Source organism: Etheostoma cragini, chromosome 6 (assembly GCF_013103735.1).
Source record: "Etheostoma cragini isolate CJK2018 chromosome 6, CSU_Ecrag_1.0, whole genome shotgun sequence".
NCBI lineage: Eukaryota > Metazoa > Chordata > Actinopteri > Perciformes > Percidae > Etheostoma > Etheostoma cragini.
This window is the reverse complement of record NC_048412.1, coordinates 16,597,996-16,616,145: the sequence shown is the minus strand read 5'-3', so window position 1 is coordinate 16,616,145 and position 18,150 is coordinate 16,597,996. Positions and strand designations below refer to the sequence as shown.

The 18,150-nt window shown below is 40.1% G+C and overlaps 1 protein-coding gene across 3 annotated transcripts; it reads left to right on the top strand.

Annotated features, from left to right (window-relative positions):
• The first annotated feature begins 610 nt into the window (after positions 1–610).
• On the top strand, positions 611–15,800 carry epb41l4b (erythrocyte membrane protein band 4.1 like 4B). Of its 3 annotated transcripts, none has more exons than XM_034873803.1 (23): positions 611–1,513; positions 3,618–3,722; positions 3,810–3,852; positions 4,289–4,367; positions 4,644–4,688; positions 5,507–5,559; positions 6,114–6,234; positions 6,924–7,011; positions 7,096–7,184; positions 7,635–7,704; positions 7,801–7,970; positions 8,813–8,922; positions 9,509–9,542; positions 9,886–9,919; positions 10,092–10,195; positions 12,272–12,411; positions 13,077–13,198; positions 13,287–13,400; positions 13,497–13,549; positions 13,644–13,796; positions 13,882–14,002; positions 14,168–14,301; positions 15,243–15,800. In XM_034873803.1, the coding sequence occupies exons 1-23, from the start codon at positions 1,241–1,243 to the stop codon at positions 15,304–15,306; spliced, it is 2,319 nt and encodes a 772-aa protein (XP_034729694.1). In that variant the 5' UTR covers positions 611–1,240; the 3' UTR covers positions 15,307–15,800. The 3 variants fall into 3 exon arrangements, with proteins under 3 accessions (XP_034729694.1, XP_034729693.1, XP_034729695.1); XM_034873802.1 differs by having other exon boundaries at positions 13,494–13,549; XM_034873804.1 differs by lacking the exon at positions 14,168–14,301 and having other exon boundaries at positions 13,494–13,549.
• Positions 15,801–18,150: the final 2,350 nt, after the last annotated feature.

Sequence of the window (18,150 nt, the reverse complement as noted above, 5' to 3'; positions counted from 1 at the left end):
AAGAGAGCTTTTATTTATAAATAATTATTTTTCTTTATTTCTAGAACTCCGCATTATTTGGTTGACCCCATTAGTTTCTGAATGGGACCTTTGGGAAGTTATCTGTTTGGGAATACTGTAGTTTTTCTTTTGATTTACAGGTACTGACTTTAGATTTCAAAATCGACAAAATGTGTTGCTGCTGAGTCCAATATTTCTAGATGCTATAAATTAAATTTGACTGGTTTTAACCCAAAGATATATATATTTAATATTCTTTTATCCATATTTTTATTCATTGCAGTGTGCCTAGAGAATTCATGATGTTAAATATTTGACGGAAAATGTATGTGAATAGATAACTTAAAAAATATCTATAAAAACATTCCAAAAAAAAAAAATTTGTTTTGACTTGGACTCATGATCTCAGTAATTCTACAGTCCTGGGTATGGTCCTGATAAATAGAGTGAAGTAAATCATGCTGATTTTGTTGGGGACCTCCTGCAACTCATTTAACGACCCTTGAGGCACCTTGGACCTCACCTTGGGGACCAATAAATGACCTGCTATTCCCTCGCCAGACGGACCCTTGACAGACAGGTGGCGCTGGTTCAACCTAGCCTTCACTAGGGAGGAACAGAAGTTTGTTCTGCGCTGTGTTTTTACGCAGGCGCAGATAACACTGTTTGTCCAGTTTCGTTGGTTGACTTTTACCTGGGAGGTAGACTAGTTTCGGTTCGCCGGTGGGAATAAGCAACAGCAATCACCGGGTCCGGTTTAGAGGTGAGAAGACTTTCCTCCCCCCTCCCCGGCCCCGTGTGACTCCCACTGCGGAGCGTCGGACGGATTTCTGCGGGATTTTAGAGTCGGTGCGCAACAGCGAGAAAAGCAGGAGGCAGGTGCACGGGAGAGGACAGGACAGGAGAAGGAGAAGGAGGAGGGCGTGTTGTATTTCCGTGAGAGTGTCCTGTCGTTTACACCGGGCCGAATGACTGAAAATCAACTGGTTGGCGCCTCGGTGGTCAATCTGTGTTAGTTTCATTAGTATGCGGCTGAAGTCCCCCCGCTGCTGCCGACATCCAGCCTGAGGATTGATCGGCAGCCCTAAAGTCTCCTCCGCGCCTGTTAAGTGACTCCTCGCCCCAGGGAGGACGAGGAGGAGGCAACGACGGCAGAAGCAGGATCCCGGTTTTATCGACTGTTGTGTGGAACAGTTTCCACAGACACAACACGGACCTCCTCACATTGTGGATCAAGAAGATGATGGGCTTTCTGCGCCGGACGTTTAGCCGCCGCTCTCGCAGCCGCTTCCAGACGAGAGAGAGGGACGAGCGGGACGGTAAAGGGGGAGGAGGAGCAGGAGGGGTGACCGGGAACCCCCTGCTCCTGGCCCATCAGCAGCAGGTCGTACACGTGCCCGCCGTCGTTAGCGGGGGAGCGTCGGTTCACATCCCGGCGGCCGGGAATGAGAGGACCACCATCACCTGCCGCGTCCTGCTGCTGGACGGCTCGGATGTCAACGTGGATTTGCCTGTAAGTGCGCTCAAGGCTGTCCCGTGTGCTGTCAGCGGCTCCGTGTGTTTACACTGGCCGGCGGAGTGTGTAAACAGAGCAGCCTATGTGGCGCAGGAGGTGTAGCCTATGGGTGTAGCCTAGGTCATTTTGTGCGTGTGTGTGTGTTTGTGTGTGTGTGTGTGTTCAAAATATAAGGTAAATGGAAACTTATAGGTTGAGCTGAATAATTACAACTTCCTTCTATTATATCAAACTAAGGCTCACACATTAGCCTAGTCAATTAGATGATTAGCGGATTGACTGAAAAATTAATCAACAGCAATTCTGATTATTTATTACGCCTTACTGCTTTTCAAACACAAATGTCAAAAACTTGAAAGTTCAGAAGACCATCTCTGAATCTGTGACAATTTTGTTTACCCTGTTTTGAACATTTATTGGGCTTAACAATTACAGAGTAATCAATAAAGTGAATTACTGTAATCAGTTGCATTCTAAGTTAAAATCCCCAGATATGTGTCTATTCAAAGTTTGGCACAGAAAAGTTGCCAAAGTTTTACTGCCTGTACTGTAGTAGGCCTATCATAGTGGCCTATATGTGTGTGTCTCTTCCTGTACTGTATGAGAGGTGCAGTAACAGATGGTGTTATGATCAGCCAATTCATCACATTACTTCCCCATTTCTGACTGCTGGGAAATCTAAAACTAAGATAGAACTGAAGCTGCCCCCTACTGTTTGCTTTTCTACAGCATCTTCCTCTCACTTTCTTCTTCTTCTCTCTTTCTCTCAGTCTGTGTCTGTATCTGATCTTCCTCAAGCAATCTCCGCTCGCCCCCTGACTCCCCTCCTTGTGCCACCTCCCCCTTAATCTTCTTTTTCACTCCCACTGTGGCCTGTTCCCTTGCTCATCATCTTACTCTTTCACATTGCTTCCTCATCCTCTTTTTCTGCCTGTTCTTCATCCATCTCCCTCTATTCCCCGACTCCCTGATCTGATTTACCACTTTTACACACACAGTTACAAGTGTGTGTATGAGGGTAGGTGGGATGATGTATGAGTGTGTGGGCATTCGTGCGTAAGTGGTTTCGCATAAGATGTTTTCATTTTGAAGGTTGCATGTGTCACAGAGGCTGCTGCATGCATGCGTCACCTCTGAAATGCTCGGACGGTGGGTTATCAGGGTAGCGAGTAATTATCTGACAGTCTAACAAGGAGACTACAGCAATGACACAAAGCCACAGCTTCTGCCGAGGTGTTACAGCTCTATCAACAAAATGACACAGGGCTTGTCAAACTGGCTGCTTAGTCACAGGTGTGTTGGAACAAGTTTATTCATGTCAGCTGAACGGAGCTGAAACTCGCCCATTGAAGCTTATTAGTTAGTCCCTTGAGGCTAAATGCAGACAAAACACAAGGTGGAACTGTAAAATGTTCACTCCAGTGTGTGTGTGTGTGAGTGCGTGCATGTGTGTGTGTGTCTAACATTGTTTTCACTGCATGTGCACCCATGTGATAGGGGCTATGATTTCAATCAGCCTCTCTAAAACTACATGCTGCAGAATGAGCAAGAGTGTGATTTATTTTTTCTGTCCCCAATCCCTTAATAATACCACTGATTTCCACACACATTCATACACCCACCAGGAAGTTTAGATTGGTTATCAGGATCCAAAGTACATAGCTGTCATCTTTCTACACACCCACTGTGTATTATATGGGTCAGACTATGGTTAGGGTGAGGCAATCTGCTCTTGAATTGTTCAGATGAAGTTTGGGTCAAAAAATTGCCAGTTATGCTTAAGTACAATGACTTGTGTTGTTGTTTGTGTGTGCTATTGACAAAGACCTGAATAAGGACTTACCTCAGGGGCTTGTCCTTCTCTCTCTGACCCATACACACAAACAGACACTTTTACATCCACTTTTAGTCATTTTGCTCCTGTTATGGACAGCCCCGGCCTTTAATGCTTAAATTACTGGGAAATCCTGCGGCCACGTTAATAGTTGATCTCAAGTTGTAAGACAAGAAAATCCGGTTACTACAGCAAAAAAAAAAACGATAAGAATAAATACACATGAAGCTCAGCAGAAAATATTTACTCTTTGTTATTTTTTTGTAGAGTAAGTCCAAAGGCCAGGACCTTTTTGACCAGATCATGTATCACATAGATCTGGTCGAGACAGACTACTTTGGATTGCAGTACATGGACACAGAACAAGTCTCAGTGAGTAACAAGCTCTTACTTTTCTCACAGTAGACCACAAGCTGATAGAACCCCTTTTTCACATTCTTATTATTTTCTATCTTCTAGCACTGGCTGGATATGACCAAGCTTATAAAGAAACAGATTCGAGGTAAGTTCAACTCAGACTGTTTTTCTAATTAGGCCTACTTCTGTTGAACTACTTCTGTTACTTCAGGAAAATGTGCAGTGAGCTGTAAGTGCATTGTGAAAGCAAGTAAATGGGGAGCAGGTGGCACATTATCCAACGTTGACATGGTGATTATTAGCATGTGCATTAGGAGCCATACCCTTGTTTGCTTTCCAGCTTGTATAAGAGGGATGAATGGTACAGATACAGAGACAGATGTTGTCCTACTTGATCGCCGGCCCTTTTGTAGTCCAAGAGCCAAAAAAAGAGTCTGATTGATGCTGAAGGGAAACGGGAAAGACACAATACAGTAGCTTTCAAAACATGGGTAAAATAAATCATAAGAAGACTTGATTTGATAGAATCTTTAGATTGATTACTACTTCAAACACATACACACACTTTTTATGTCTTTTAGACGGGCCTCCATACAGACTGTTCTTCAGAGTGAAATTTTACTCTTCAGAGCCAAATAACCTGCATGAGGAATTTACAAGGTAAAACGTTCTGTCTCTCTCTCTTTCTCTCACTCACTCACTCACTCACTCATACACACACACACACACACACACACACATATACACACACAAAGGGGTTTTCTCAAGAGCCCAGTGCAGAGGTCCAAAGGGGACTTGTGGCTAATTACCTTGCTGCTGTGGCCAGTTTTAAATCAAGGCCAAACAGACAGAGACTTGTTAAAACACAGTATGTGTTAGACATGAGGAGAAACCTGTGATACATCAATTGATTTATGTTGTTTTTTTAAAAACCAGGTATCTGTTCGTGTTGCAGCTTCGACAAGATATTCTGTCTGGCAAGTAAGTTTCTTTGTCGCTGTTAATGCACCCAAATGTAAAAATGACGTAAAACACTCATAGAGACATATACAGGTACCAACATTTTATATATTCCAATTATATGTTTAATGAAATACTTTTTTCACATTTATAGGAATAGTTTGACATCATGTAAGGGTAAACAGAAGAAGAAAAATGTAATGTTAAGGGGTTAACAATGAAAAATTTGCAACTTTAAATGCCTCAAATAAGGCCCTCTGAAATGTTGACCTCATAATTGTAGTGTATTGGAGTATTAATGGAAGGTATATATGCTTGAACTGCTGAGTAGAGTAAAAGGAAGTAACCAAATTAGTGTAACACAATTTCTGAAAAGTCTTGTGAACAAAAGGAACCAATTTCCCTGTGTATAAACACATTCACATGTGGAAGAGTACACAGAGGTCACCTACATTAGATTTTGGGGGACTTCTGTACAGTGGAGCCTGCTTTCTTACAAACAAGCACAAACCCGCATGCACAAACACACACTCAGACTGTGTGTTACCCCTCTCCCTCCTCCTGACTCTATCTGGGCCACAGATCCCCAGAGTCCCAGAGCTCTATTATAAAGCTCAAGATCAGGAACAGCAGAGGGCTGCTTATTTTAGGAAAAGGGTTGTTGCTCCTCCTCTCCTTGAGACACACACACACACACACATGCACACACACACACACACACACACACACACACACATACAGGGTAGGACATTCAGAGGCTTTTATGTCTTTCCAAGACATGATAACCTGAACTCTCACAATAAAACAGCTCATCACCAGTGTCTCTTTTCTCTGGTCAGATTGAAATGTCCGTATGATGTCTCAGTAGAGCTGGCGGCATATTGTTTACAAAGTAAGTAGCATTTTACATTGAGTTTTGACCTACCGGGAAGCATTTCATTGTGATAGGAAAAAAACACTTTCAATATTTATTCCACTCACATACTGTATGTGATTATTTATTTGTCTAATATAACAGCAGTTATATGAGCAGGGACTGGTTTCATTCTCAGTGATGCGTTTATGATCCTTGTCATCTGAATACCAAACCAAGAGGACAACCAATAAGATAAGATGTAAAAGTACTTTGCTAAAAGTAAAATATGAATTTGGGTGTTCCTTGCAATAAAAAGGTTTCCCTTTTACAGCCTGACCTCAGATCTCAAATGTCAAAGCTTCCTTTAATTCAAGGAAAAAAGTTTAAGGGCTTTAAGTGTTTTTAAGTAAAATGAATGCACAGTCAAAGTTTTCGGTCATATACTGTGGAGCTATGTGAACAGGCAGGGATTGGTTACAGGTGGCAATTGCATAGTGTAACAAGTACCGCTCCTCTCCTACATCTGTATTTCTTGTTGTTTTGGTTTATGTGTCTTTACATGGAATGTGTTTGTGTACATCTGTATCCAGGTGAGATGGGGGACTGTGATCCATTGGAGCACTCTCCTGTGCTGGTGTCTGAGTTTCGTTTCACTCCCAAACAGAGCGAGGCCATGGAGGCGGACATCTTCAGCAGGTGGTTGGACCTCAGGTGAGTTTAAAGGTTGATTTCACTGTCAGACTTGTTGAAAAAATCCAGGACATGCAAACATTTTCACACATGCATCTGCACTAGTTGCCACAAAACATTTGCTGTGTCAAAGCAACTTATTGGAGGGCATCCAGTGAACTGAGCAAGTTTATCTTCTCATTGGATGAAACAACTGGGGCAAAAAAGCTGAGCACTGAGCAAGAAAGAAAGTCCTATTGCTGCTGCCTTTCAGCGCCAGCGCTTCTGAATTTCACTCTCCCTCCGTCCTCCCCTCCTGCGCCTCAGCCTCGTTCTAACTGGTTTGTATGAGGGATTAAGGGATTAATCCCTGGAGGGTCCTGATTGATTCTGGGCAGTATTTAACCCAGACCACGGTCTGATTGCTCCCATCTCGGATTAGATTACATACACATTATGTTGTGCTTTACCGAGCCGACTGAGCCACACAAAAGTGAACCCACACTGAGTTCACAGTCATTCTTCCACACAACACCAAGACTGAGTCTGGGAGGCAGACGGAGGGTTACTCACAGAGTCTTTCTCTCAGACCTAACACCAATTACCAGTAGAGCTCATGCAGCAAGTGGTGTTATTGATAGATGTCTTTTTCAGTATCAGGTGTGAGGTGACGGACAAAGTGATATTTTTACTGTGAAAACTCAACATGGTGTCTTGTTTTAAATCCGCAGGGGAAAGAGTCCTTCTCAAGCAGAAATTTCTTTTCTCAACAAATGCAAGTGGCTGGAACTTTATGGAGTAGATATGCACTTTGTCAAGGTATGTGACTGTATTTTACTATTACAAGTGTCACTACATTACAGGTGTTTTTGACAACTAAAGGTGTGTGTGTTGTGTCTTCAGGGCAGAGATGGAGGAGAATATGCACTAGGTCTCACTCCGACTGGCATTTTAGTATTTGAAGGCCCCAACAAAATTGGCCTCTTCTTTTGGTAAGTAAACATCTCCAAAGGTGGGGCTTATACTTTTTCCTCTATCAAAAAGATGTATTTATGTTTATCTTTTATAATTTTGATGAGCAGTCAACATCAGAATCTTTTTATTAAAGCTTTGAAAATACTGTCACAGTAATGCTCAATTATTTCTGGCTCGTGACTTCCAGGTTCAATGCAGTAGTATTTATTTAAATCAAGTCGGCACATCAACATAGCTATATATTTTCTTCTCGTGTGATTGAGAAAATGCCTACTGTATATACATTTACTTAATATGGGTGTTGTATTTGAAGACCTGTTGAAGGTGGACATGGTGGGGGTTTTTTAAAATGTTTGGCAACCACTGCTTTAATCATCTTAACCTGCTTAAATAACACTCAGACCCGAGCTACTAATTTAGAGTCTTTGGTTTTGTTGTTGACGTGTGTGTCTTGGTGCGTTATCCAGGCCCAAAATCACTCGGCTTGACTTTAAAAAGAGTAGACTCACGTTGGTCGTGGTGGAGGACGACGATCAGGTTTGTATCTTGGTCACAAACACATACCCTGCATGCAAACAAGCATAGCCACACACACGGCGGCTAACAGTATTTGTTTGTTTTCTGATTGTGCAGGGTCGGGAGCAGGAGCACACATTTATGTTCCAGCTGGCCTGCTCTAAGACCTGTAAACACCTGTGGAAGTGCGCCGTGGAGAACCACGCCTTCTTCCGGCTACGCCAACCAACCACGGCCAAGGCCAGCCGCAGCGACTTCACGCGACTCGGGTCGCGCTTCAGATTCAGGTAGACACACGGGCTCTTTATTTTCATAAAGTGTATTATTGACTGCTAAAAATGCACCAAAGAAGGATAATACAAGTACACTCAGGTAGTTGGGGCTAGCACCTGTGGCAGCAAATAAGGGAATAGTGTGTCACATAAAACAGAGCCTTTGTATTTATGGTTACAGTGTATCTATGGTTACATGGTCCTGTTCCTATGGCAACTGAGATATTCCCTTCATATTGTTTGTTTTCTTCTGACAATTATCAGAGATGGTCAGAGCTAATCTTACACTTGAAGACTTCCTGTCATTTGTTGGAGCAACTGATCAAAACATTGTGAAGTCTGATTTATATTGGAGTCAGTGAATAAAAACTCAAGTTACAGGTGGTGTAAATAAGACAGGAACACCTGTACAGTGTTGTATAATCCTGATAATAATTTATTTGGAGCTTTTTGTTATTTAGGGAGCCAATTAGTGAAATAAGGAAAATATTTTGAGGGCAAAGAAGTAAGAAATGTCACAGAATAACAGAAATATTATGCAAATTCATGTGAATTCCTTCAATAAATAACTCCAATGCTGGTTTTGTGTTAATATCCTACTTTAGTTTTTCTTTTGATACATTTTATATATTTTTACTTCACCTGTGCTTTCTTATTAAACCTTTCAATCTTAGAGGAATGGCTTAAATACGATGCCCTTTAAAAAAAATTAGGAGCAAATTTCCTGATAGTGGTACAATAACAATTGTTTTTTTATCCTTAAAGTAAGAATGAATGAATCTAAACAAATAAACTGAAGTTGGGCTGCAGTGTGGTCGCTGTATAGTAACAACTTTTCTATTATGTGTTTGTCCCAGTGGTAAGACAGAGTATCAGGCCACTCATGGAGGCAGACTGAGGCGAGCTAGCACATTTGAGAGAAGGCCGAGCAAAAGATACCCCTCCCGCACACAGTCACTGGGCAAAGGTGAGTCTTATCAGCGCATGCAAACGTTGAAGACTAACAGGACCTGTTTAGTCTTGTACATGCCTGCACATGTTATCATAAAGGTTACATACTGTTTTAGTCCATTGTATTTCATAGAAGCGCCTGTAACATTGTCAGCCCTTCCAAAGGCCTTTCTCTAAAAATGTCTAAAATGAAATACCAATTCAACAAGTAAACTTTAAACAGCTATACGCTCCTTATTCTTAAGCCAGGTTGTTACAATTAAGTGTCTCCTTTCTTCTTTGTCAAAAACACCTTTAGTACTCCTCCATACTTCCAATCTTTTGTGAGCGACAGTAGCTTCACAAGCCTCTTATCTATCATACACATGATCAGCGGCAGAGTGCAAATTAGATTTGGAATAGTCATTCAGCCTTGCAATACCAAAACAAGTGTTGGTAACAGCTTAGCATCAAGTAACAACATGTATGCAAAGAAAAAAAAAAGAAAAACATACACGTTGAATAAAAGTTCAGATAAATAAAGATAAAGTGACAAGCAGTCATTTTTCCTGCTGCTCTATACTTTTCTTCACTAACTTACATCATGTCTCTCTCTCTGTCAGCTGCCATTTCTCCAGCCAAGCCATTACATATCAGGTAAAATAAACACCCGCAAATCTACATGATACACACATGCACAATCATATTATTGTACTTAAGGGCAAAACATTTAATACATTCAATTCTTATTCTCTAACCTTAACCTTAATCAACATAACAGTCTGGATAATCTTAAATCTAACACTATAAATGGCCCTTTTGTAAAAAAAGAAAAAAAGAAGTAAAATGGTCACTCTGTAGGTTTTTCCACATCTTTTGAGGATACTATGCTTGTTCAAAACACTAAAACAAACACACAAGGAAATTAATTTAATTAATAAATAAAGTATTCAGTTGGTCTATTAATGTTCTATCAGTAATAACTGTCTTTATTTTCCAGCTCTCACACCAGCCCTGATCCTAGCCTACATCCAGTAAGTGACTTCAGATAACCTACTGCTACAGTATATACACACACACACACACACACACACACACACACACACACACACACACACACACAAAGGCAGCAGCCACTGATCTGGCTTTGCTCTAGTGACAACATTTAATTATAATGTGAGTATCTTCAATCCTTCATCTCTCCAGTACCAGCACAACATTCCTATTGGCCACGAGCCCTGGCACCAGCCCCACCCGGCTCTCACGCCTCCAGTTTACCTGCAGCCCTCCGGACACACACCATCACACAGGTAAGACAACCAACCGCAGAGGACACAGAGAGCAGCTGGCTTTAGAGATACTTCGGGATGTTGTTGTCGATGATGCAAATCAGTCTGAGCGGCCCTTAATCTGAAATTAAAAGGAGGGCAAGGTTCTAATTTTAGACAAAGTCACCCATCTCACGTTCCACATTATTTGTTTATCATCACACTTCATATCACTCATAAACCTCATGTGTATGTGTGTGTGTGTGCGTGCGCATGTGTGTGTGTGTGTGTGTGTGTGTGTGATCCTCCATCCCCCTGTCACGTTCAGGCCTTCTGTCGAATCTGAGAGTCCCGTTTTCAGTCCTCCTGCCATCCCTGAGCGAACCAGCGGCACCTTCCCAGGATCCATCAGTGTGGTTTACAGGGATAAGGTCATGACCGCACTTTGACCTTGGTTTGAACTGGGAATCTGTTTCCAACACAGACTCTTAACACTGAGAATTACACAGACTGGTGTCCCGAAAAGAAGCTTGGTTAATAGACTCAATGGAAAAAAAGTTGTTTCCATTCTTCTCATCACCTTGGTCATCATCCATTAATCACATCCCCTCATGTGTTTCAGTGTACACCTTCATTAAAAATCCCCAAAATGTTCAGAAGGAGAGACTTAAGGACAGGCGTTCAGAAACAACAGAAATTTAGTTATTTTAGTTTCCGTACAGTTAATAGTTAGATCAACAGCAGTGGCTGTGACACACAGCTGGTGAAGGCAATTAAAGACACTTTAAAAACTGATCACCCTCTGTAAAGGATTGCTGCAATATGGGTAAAAAATATATAACTCTGTCAAATCTTAACAAACAGAAATGATATGATATATGAGATATGATATCTTAGATTCAGTATGGCGTACACTTTTCAATGATATCAATATGTCAGAAAATTGTCCATATATCCACCTTAAGCTCATAGAAAAAGATGCACCTCATAACTTAAGAAATTGCCCGGGAATTATCATGTTTTTAAGTTTTCTTTAGTGTCAAAGTAATACAGTGATGTCTGTATAACCATGGGTACATTTTAAACAGGAACTGCTGACAGTTAATTCAGTATACGTTTAATGGTGCCAGTTTGCCAAAATGTTAACAAATTGTAGATAACTTCCTGATTTCAGAATGAGAGCATGATTATCCTTCCAGAGTCAGAGTAATACTAACAATGAAAGTGACAAAAGCCATTGATACAGAATGTCTCCTAATGTCTCATCAACATTGTTCTTTTATTCCTCAAGCACAACACTTTCCTCTACCTATTCATAAACAGACTAATATACATCACGAGAACACAAATAAAATAAAGATAGGACTAGATTCAATAGCTTTGTGCCTTGCTTTGTTTTTGGAAATTTTCGTGTAGTCATGGTTGGTGTTTAAATCCGTCAATATGTGAACAGCAAGATCATAACTGCCTTGAAGATTGAATTTATCCTTACGCCTTAGCAATCTTATGACCGCTAATTTATCCAAATCACTTTGATTTGAGTGAGATAAAGTGAATGACGTCATTTTCAACAGGTGAAAGGGTCGAGTTAAGCACATACTGTATGCTGGTTTAGGGATTAAGCTGCTTGAATGTATAGTTATAGGTCGCTGTGAAACAGAAACATTGACTAGGAGCCTGCATGTGGTGTTGTGCTTTCAAAGAGACTTTTTTGAATGAACTTTACATTGTTCCAGCAGGTTATGGATTTGCTGAATCAACCGTTTAAAGTATGGCCAATGTTTTGCTGTTATAGTGTGTTGACTTTTTTTCTGTAATGTTTACCCAAATCACATGATGCCTTTATGTTCCCATATTGCTTTTCAAATAAACAAATGTTTGTAATTGCAAAAATGTCAAAATGTCTGTCCTTCATTGTTTTAGAACTTAAAAAGGCCCATTGTACCAGTCATATGCATTATCTGTCCATATCCATAGTGGTATTTGTTGATGAATATTACTTAATAAATTAAGTCATGGAATGATAATAGGTTAAAAAAGAGAATCGTGATTTATTTGAAATATTACAGTTTAAAGATGTGAAAAATAAAGTGTTTTGATTGCATGTGTCATCTTTAGTTTCCCTCTAAGTGGTCCTGCTTCAGACCATCAGTTCAGTGTCGAAGAGAATGAGACTTCGTATTCTGGCAAGATCCACCACCATCACCGTCGCCACACACACAGCCAGGACACGCTCTGCCACACACACAACAAGAACAGTGAGTACTCTCAGCCTAAGGGAGAGCTGTCCAATCTGTAACATGTCTAGACTGTACACTGATGCTCTTTTAATGCTTTTCATGTATGTTGGGCTGCATCATGTGTTTTTTGTTTACAGTCTGCTCATCCGGATCACACTAATACTTTTCCCCTTGAGGATAGATTTTGTACTTCAAAAGGCTTCAACTTTGGAAGTTACCCACAAACTTTGTATAAATCATACTGCTAAAGCCTCTAATTGGCTTCAGATAAACATTGGAATAATTTTTTGCACAGAGGTATTTATATAATTTTAATTTATACTTTTAATTTATCCTCAGAGCATAAATTCTAATTGTAATTTACTTACTGTCAGAAATTACTAAACACGGGCCTGAAATACGCATTCATGCTCAAATGAGAGAGATGTCAGAGTGAGTGGGCTGCTCAAGAGCACCCTGGCAGGAGGCAACTCTTCAGCTACCAATCCACACTCTGTACTTTGGTCCGTACGGGGACTTAAACCAGCTGGAAAATAGGTTTTTGTGATTTGGGTGAACTGCTCCTTTTTAAATGCGTTATCTTGTGTTTGTGTTTTTCTTTCTTTCTTTTTTTACAATTTCTTGTGTTATATATAACACGTGTAGCCCATAGTGTGTTTTTAATTAAACGTTGTGTGCATTAGAGCGCCAAGCACCTCACAGCCCTGCAGATGAGTTGGACCTCTCTCAGTCTCTGCTCAAAGCTCTGGTATCAGACAGTGATTCCCCCCCCTGGCCCTCACTGCATGTCAACATGGACAACAAGGTCAGACACATTTCCCACACACTGTTGTCCCATTCTGCTTACAATTGGAACTAACGTTTGTTCACATCTTTCATTGTTCCTCTGCCAGGGAGAGGAGAAGCAGCTGAGTGAAAAGTCTCTGCACCCTCCTGCCTCCCCAGCGATGCTCCCGGATCATCTGAAGTGTAACATCCTCAAGGCCCAGATGGAAGCGGCCTTCAGGGTGAGCATCAAAGCAGAGTCCACCTAACAATCTAAGTCTTGTGTACTGTGCAGTGTGACTAACAGTAGTGTCCTCTTCTCTTCCACAATAAAGAAGGAAGCTCCGACAACGCCCAGAGGGAAGAACTCAACTGAAGCCCTCAATGATAGGTCGGTGCCTTGATCCTATCTTTACATGCTCACATGTGTTTCTGCATGTATGGCTTTGAGACTAACTCCATATGATGATGAATCTGTTCCTCAGGTATCAGAGCTCGTCTCAAGACTCTGCTGCATCCAGTCTAACTGCAGACAAGACACCACATCGACAAGACCGCAACCCAACGCCGGAGAGACTGCAGCCCAAAGCCGACACGAGCACCAACCGCAGAAAACGACTGGTCAGACAGTACAGCTTGTGAGTACACATCTTTTCCCAGTCAGCACTTGAGCTTTCACAAAGTATATGTATTCAGATCAACCTTTATTTATCGCTCATACAGTAACCATGAAGATGAAGATAATCTCCCAGAAGCACTTGCAGCCATCTCGTCCCAGAGTATAGCAAAGTCAGGATCTACTAGCTCATTGGACAAACAGATACAGCCGTCCATATACCCACAGGTGACACAAACACACACACACACACACACACACACATTTACACTGCTAATTAAGAGAAGGTCATCTATGCTTTTATCTTCTCCAGACTTGACTTTTGCAATGCTCTGTATTCTGACAATAGTAAGAGAATCATTCAAAGTGTGTGAACATTGATGTGTATTCCAGGTGGATAATATGCCAGCACTGGAGCTGGGTAGTCCGTACTTTCCCTCTCCTTCGCCTTCTCCCAATCTCTCCCCTTCTTACTACCATAGCTCCATTCCTCGCCTGGCCCCTTACCTTGCTGCCCATAACAACAGGTAACACACCTCGAGTCTCCATGTTTTCTGGGACACATTTGTGTTTGCTAAAACCTTCCTCCTTTACGTTACAAACATGCTCGCAGCCCCAGAGGACTTACCTATTAGGGTCTTATGTTATGTCTGACCAAGAGTCCAAAACCTAAAAATATTCAGTTAACAAATCATTAAATCTTTACATTTTAGAAGCTAGAACACAGAAATATTTGACATTTCTGTTTTTAAAAAAATGACTAAAACAATGAATCAATCAAATCAAAATATCAAATTATCAAAATATTTGCCATTACATTTTCTCTCCCATTGGTTATGTTTGTATCTACTCTGTCACTGTTCAATAAAGGAAAAATGCCAGAATATATATATAATAACTATACAATTGATAATAATAATATATGAATTTGTGATGTAAGAGCAGATAGACAAGTCCTGCTAAAAGCCAACTAGCCTCTAGTTGGATTCATGTGATTAGATGTGGCTAAAGTAGCTTTAAATGACATATGTAAATGTGTTCACTTTAAAAAAAAGTTTTAACCAGCTCATTAATTCAAATGGACAACAAAGGTAAGAAGAAGCACATTTTGATTGTATTCCCTATACTAAAATTGCCTTAACATAAAGTGCAGTATTCCTAAATAACTGTTTATTGAAGGTTTTATTCAAGGTCTGTGACAATGATTAAAAACAAGCCTATAAAGGCAAGCCAAGTAAGGTTTAACAACTTTTTCATCACCATGTCTGTAGTTAAAGGGAGAGCCTTTCTAATGCAGAGTGGTCTAACCTTGTTAATGTTGTTTGTATTGTCTTATTGTCAAAAAAATATTTGTATGCTTTCCTTTTGGCCACATGTTTTGTGAAAAGGGGATTTTTATCTCAACGAGATTTTTATCTGGTTACATAAAGGAAAATTAAATTAACTTTCAATCTTTCTGTGTTTGTAGTGGAGAGGAAATGAGGTTGGACAGAGAGAAGATACTAAGAGCCCTCCTGATGACGGAGCTCTGAGACCTTGACCCTTGACCCATGTGACAAAGTGGGAACAGAGTACCCAAAGTTTTTGGCTGCAATCAACATTTATATATTTGCATTCATACATTCAGCAGTTATTAATATATATTTGCATAAAGAAAATTGTTATATTTGCTTAATTGTAATTTTAGGGGGACATTATATTCAAACTGAATCTGTAAAACACACACACACACTACAGACAAGCTACTGATGTGACTGGTGCTGCCTGCATGATAAATATGTTACATAAGGAAATATTTATCTAATTTGCTTTGGGGTTATGTTTACCTTTCATGTCCAACACATATACACTGTGTCCCTCCATGTTGATGCCTAAACTGAATTTCAGACAGCGACTGTTGAAGCTTTGATACGTCCATGTCAATTCATTTTAAAGTTATTTTTTTCAAAATGATAATAGATAGATTAATAGATAATTAATTTGCTGGTAACAGAGCAGGCAATTGTAAATATATATATATATATATGTGTATGTATATGTATGTATATATATATATATATATATATATATATATATATATATATATATATGTATATATATATATATATGTATATATATATGTATATATATTTATATATATATGTATATATATATATATATATATATATATATTAAAAACACACTATGGGCTAAATATACACTACCGGTCAAAAGTTTTACAGGGAACAAAATATAATATATAATATCTATTTAAAAATGGTAAAACATTTGCTGCATTTGACTTTTAAGAAACTCTCTGCACAGAGTGGATTTTAAAGTGAATGTAATCCTGTTGTAGAAGATGTTGAGACTGGATTGTGCTGACTGTGGCGCTGCAGTCTTAGTCTACCCACTAGAAGGAGACAAATTGATCCTTTGTAACAGGTTGTCATGAGGAACAGATCGTGGATCGGTTTGCTATTTTTTTACAGTGCAGTTTTCCTCACAGGTCAAAATGCAAAACAGATCTCAGAAGTCATTATCTATTGTAGCATAACCCTGCGGATCAACAACTTTATTTTTAGCCCTTTTTTGTCCCAACTACTTCTGAAGCGACTGATGATCAGCTGCTGTATTATATATGTTGATTGTGTTATTCCTGCCCATGGTTGGATCTTAATAAAGGCCACATCATCAGTTTGACAACTCTGTTGCAGCATCTTTGGTTTCTGCACTGACATGGGAATGTTGATCAGCCTCACCCTGCGTGCTTGTGCGGTGTGTATGCAGGTCTCACCCACCCTGTGAAGGAATGTTGTTATAAAGGATATTGCTCATTTATCTGCCTCTACACACCTATCAAGTACAATAAAGTGAGTCAGCCTGCAATTTTACCTCTATTCTGTCCCTCAGAGAACCTCAGTTAGATAATCTTCAAGGCAAGGTGCAGCGCAGAAGCTCTGGTATGAATTGAGAAATGTGGTGCAAATGTATCTGCCTGAATTATTGTGGACCTGGAGACAATTGTGTGGGTCAGCCAATAAACAAGACATTCAAAGCATAGCAAATTATATCCTGCTTTATGTAACGTTTGACCCTCCCCTGGGATATTACTTCTGTATTTGCTTTGGACCTGAAACATCCTCCTCTCTAATTTTTCCCCTCAGCCCTAATTTCAAAATGGTAACATTTTTACACAGCCCTAATTGTCAGTTAGGAGTGAAATAAGCAATTGCCAGAATTATGGTAAACATAACATATGGTGTATCATGCTTATAGAGCTCTTATTGGCTTCACAAGCCAGACCCACATCAAGATGTTGTGCATCTGGGTGCATATGTTTTTTTAGGCTAGCCTTTTAAAACCAAGAGCCAGTAAATTAGTATTTAGTAACAATGGCTCTGAATAAGCGAACGGAACTCGGGTGGCAGCTTTGGGGCTGCTGAGGGACTTCAGAACTAATATTCTGAAGCTAAAAAGGCATGTTTTTGTAATTTGATGTAAATGTCTTGGATTTTTTTTTCTCCAGTAAATCATGCAAGAAAATTATTAAATTACTTTAAAATCTGGGGAAACTGAAGAATTAAAGACCCTCCACTGCTCTCCCCCCAAAAACATAATCCTCTTTATGATAATTTTCAAACAGCCCCTACTGTCCTTTGGATTATACTAAATCATATACAATTTTTTAAAATAAGAAAGATGTGATTACTTTCACTTTCAATGTAATTTTAAACTAAAACATTTTGTCAGTCAGGATTTGCACCTGACCTGCAAAAAAACACTGTACTTTTCAAAATATGAAATAACTTAGAAATTAGACATTTGGCCCACTAAGCTGCCAATGAGGTGATAAAAGTTAGAGAACCAAAAGTATTTTGGGCTTTGTTGCATAGATACTAATGGTATTGCTATTCTGTGTTTTTGGCAGTGGTTGTGAGTTTGAGAATGAGTGAGTGTTTAAAAGGGATCAAGTTGGGTGGGGTGCACAAGATTATGTTACACAATGACAAATACGCCCTGAGGGGGTCTAACATGGTTTTGTATGCCTTCCTTCTCTATTCCCCCTTCCTGCACTCTTCATTCTTCACTTTTCCACCCTGTAAAAAAAAGGACCATCCTCTGGGATAATGTGTTTAGTGTGTCTGAGTGACAATAGTTCCCTTGCCATAGCATGTGTTTGTGTATGTGGGAAACACAGAGATATAACTAAGGACAGTGAGGGAGTTCCCACAGTTATGCCTCCAGCCACCTTCTGTCATCAGACAACTCCTCCTGTGTGTTTGTGCTCCCGCATTTCACAAACCCTCCCAAAGTACAGAGAGCCAAAATGTACAATACGTACAAAGCAAAGTGGAGTGAAGACAAATCACGAAATTAAACACCTGAAAGCTGAC

Excerpts from the sequence above, each read along its gene's own strand:
- epb41l4b (XM_034873802.1), top strand. The coding sequence starts at position 1,241 with ATGATGGGCTTTCTGCGCCGGACGTTTAGCCGCCGCTCTCGCAGCCGC. Across the intron at positions 3,723-3,809 it reads TGGACACAGAACAAGTCTCA|CACTGGCTGGATATGACCAA; the intron begins GTGAGTAACAAG and ends TCTATCTTCTAG. Across the intron at positions 8,923-9,508 it reads CACACAGTCACTGGGCAAAG|CTGCCATTTCTCCAGCCAAG; the intron begins GTGAGTCTTATC and ends TCTCTCTGTCAG.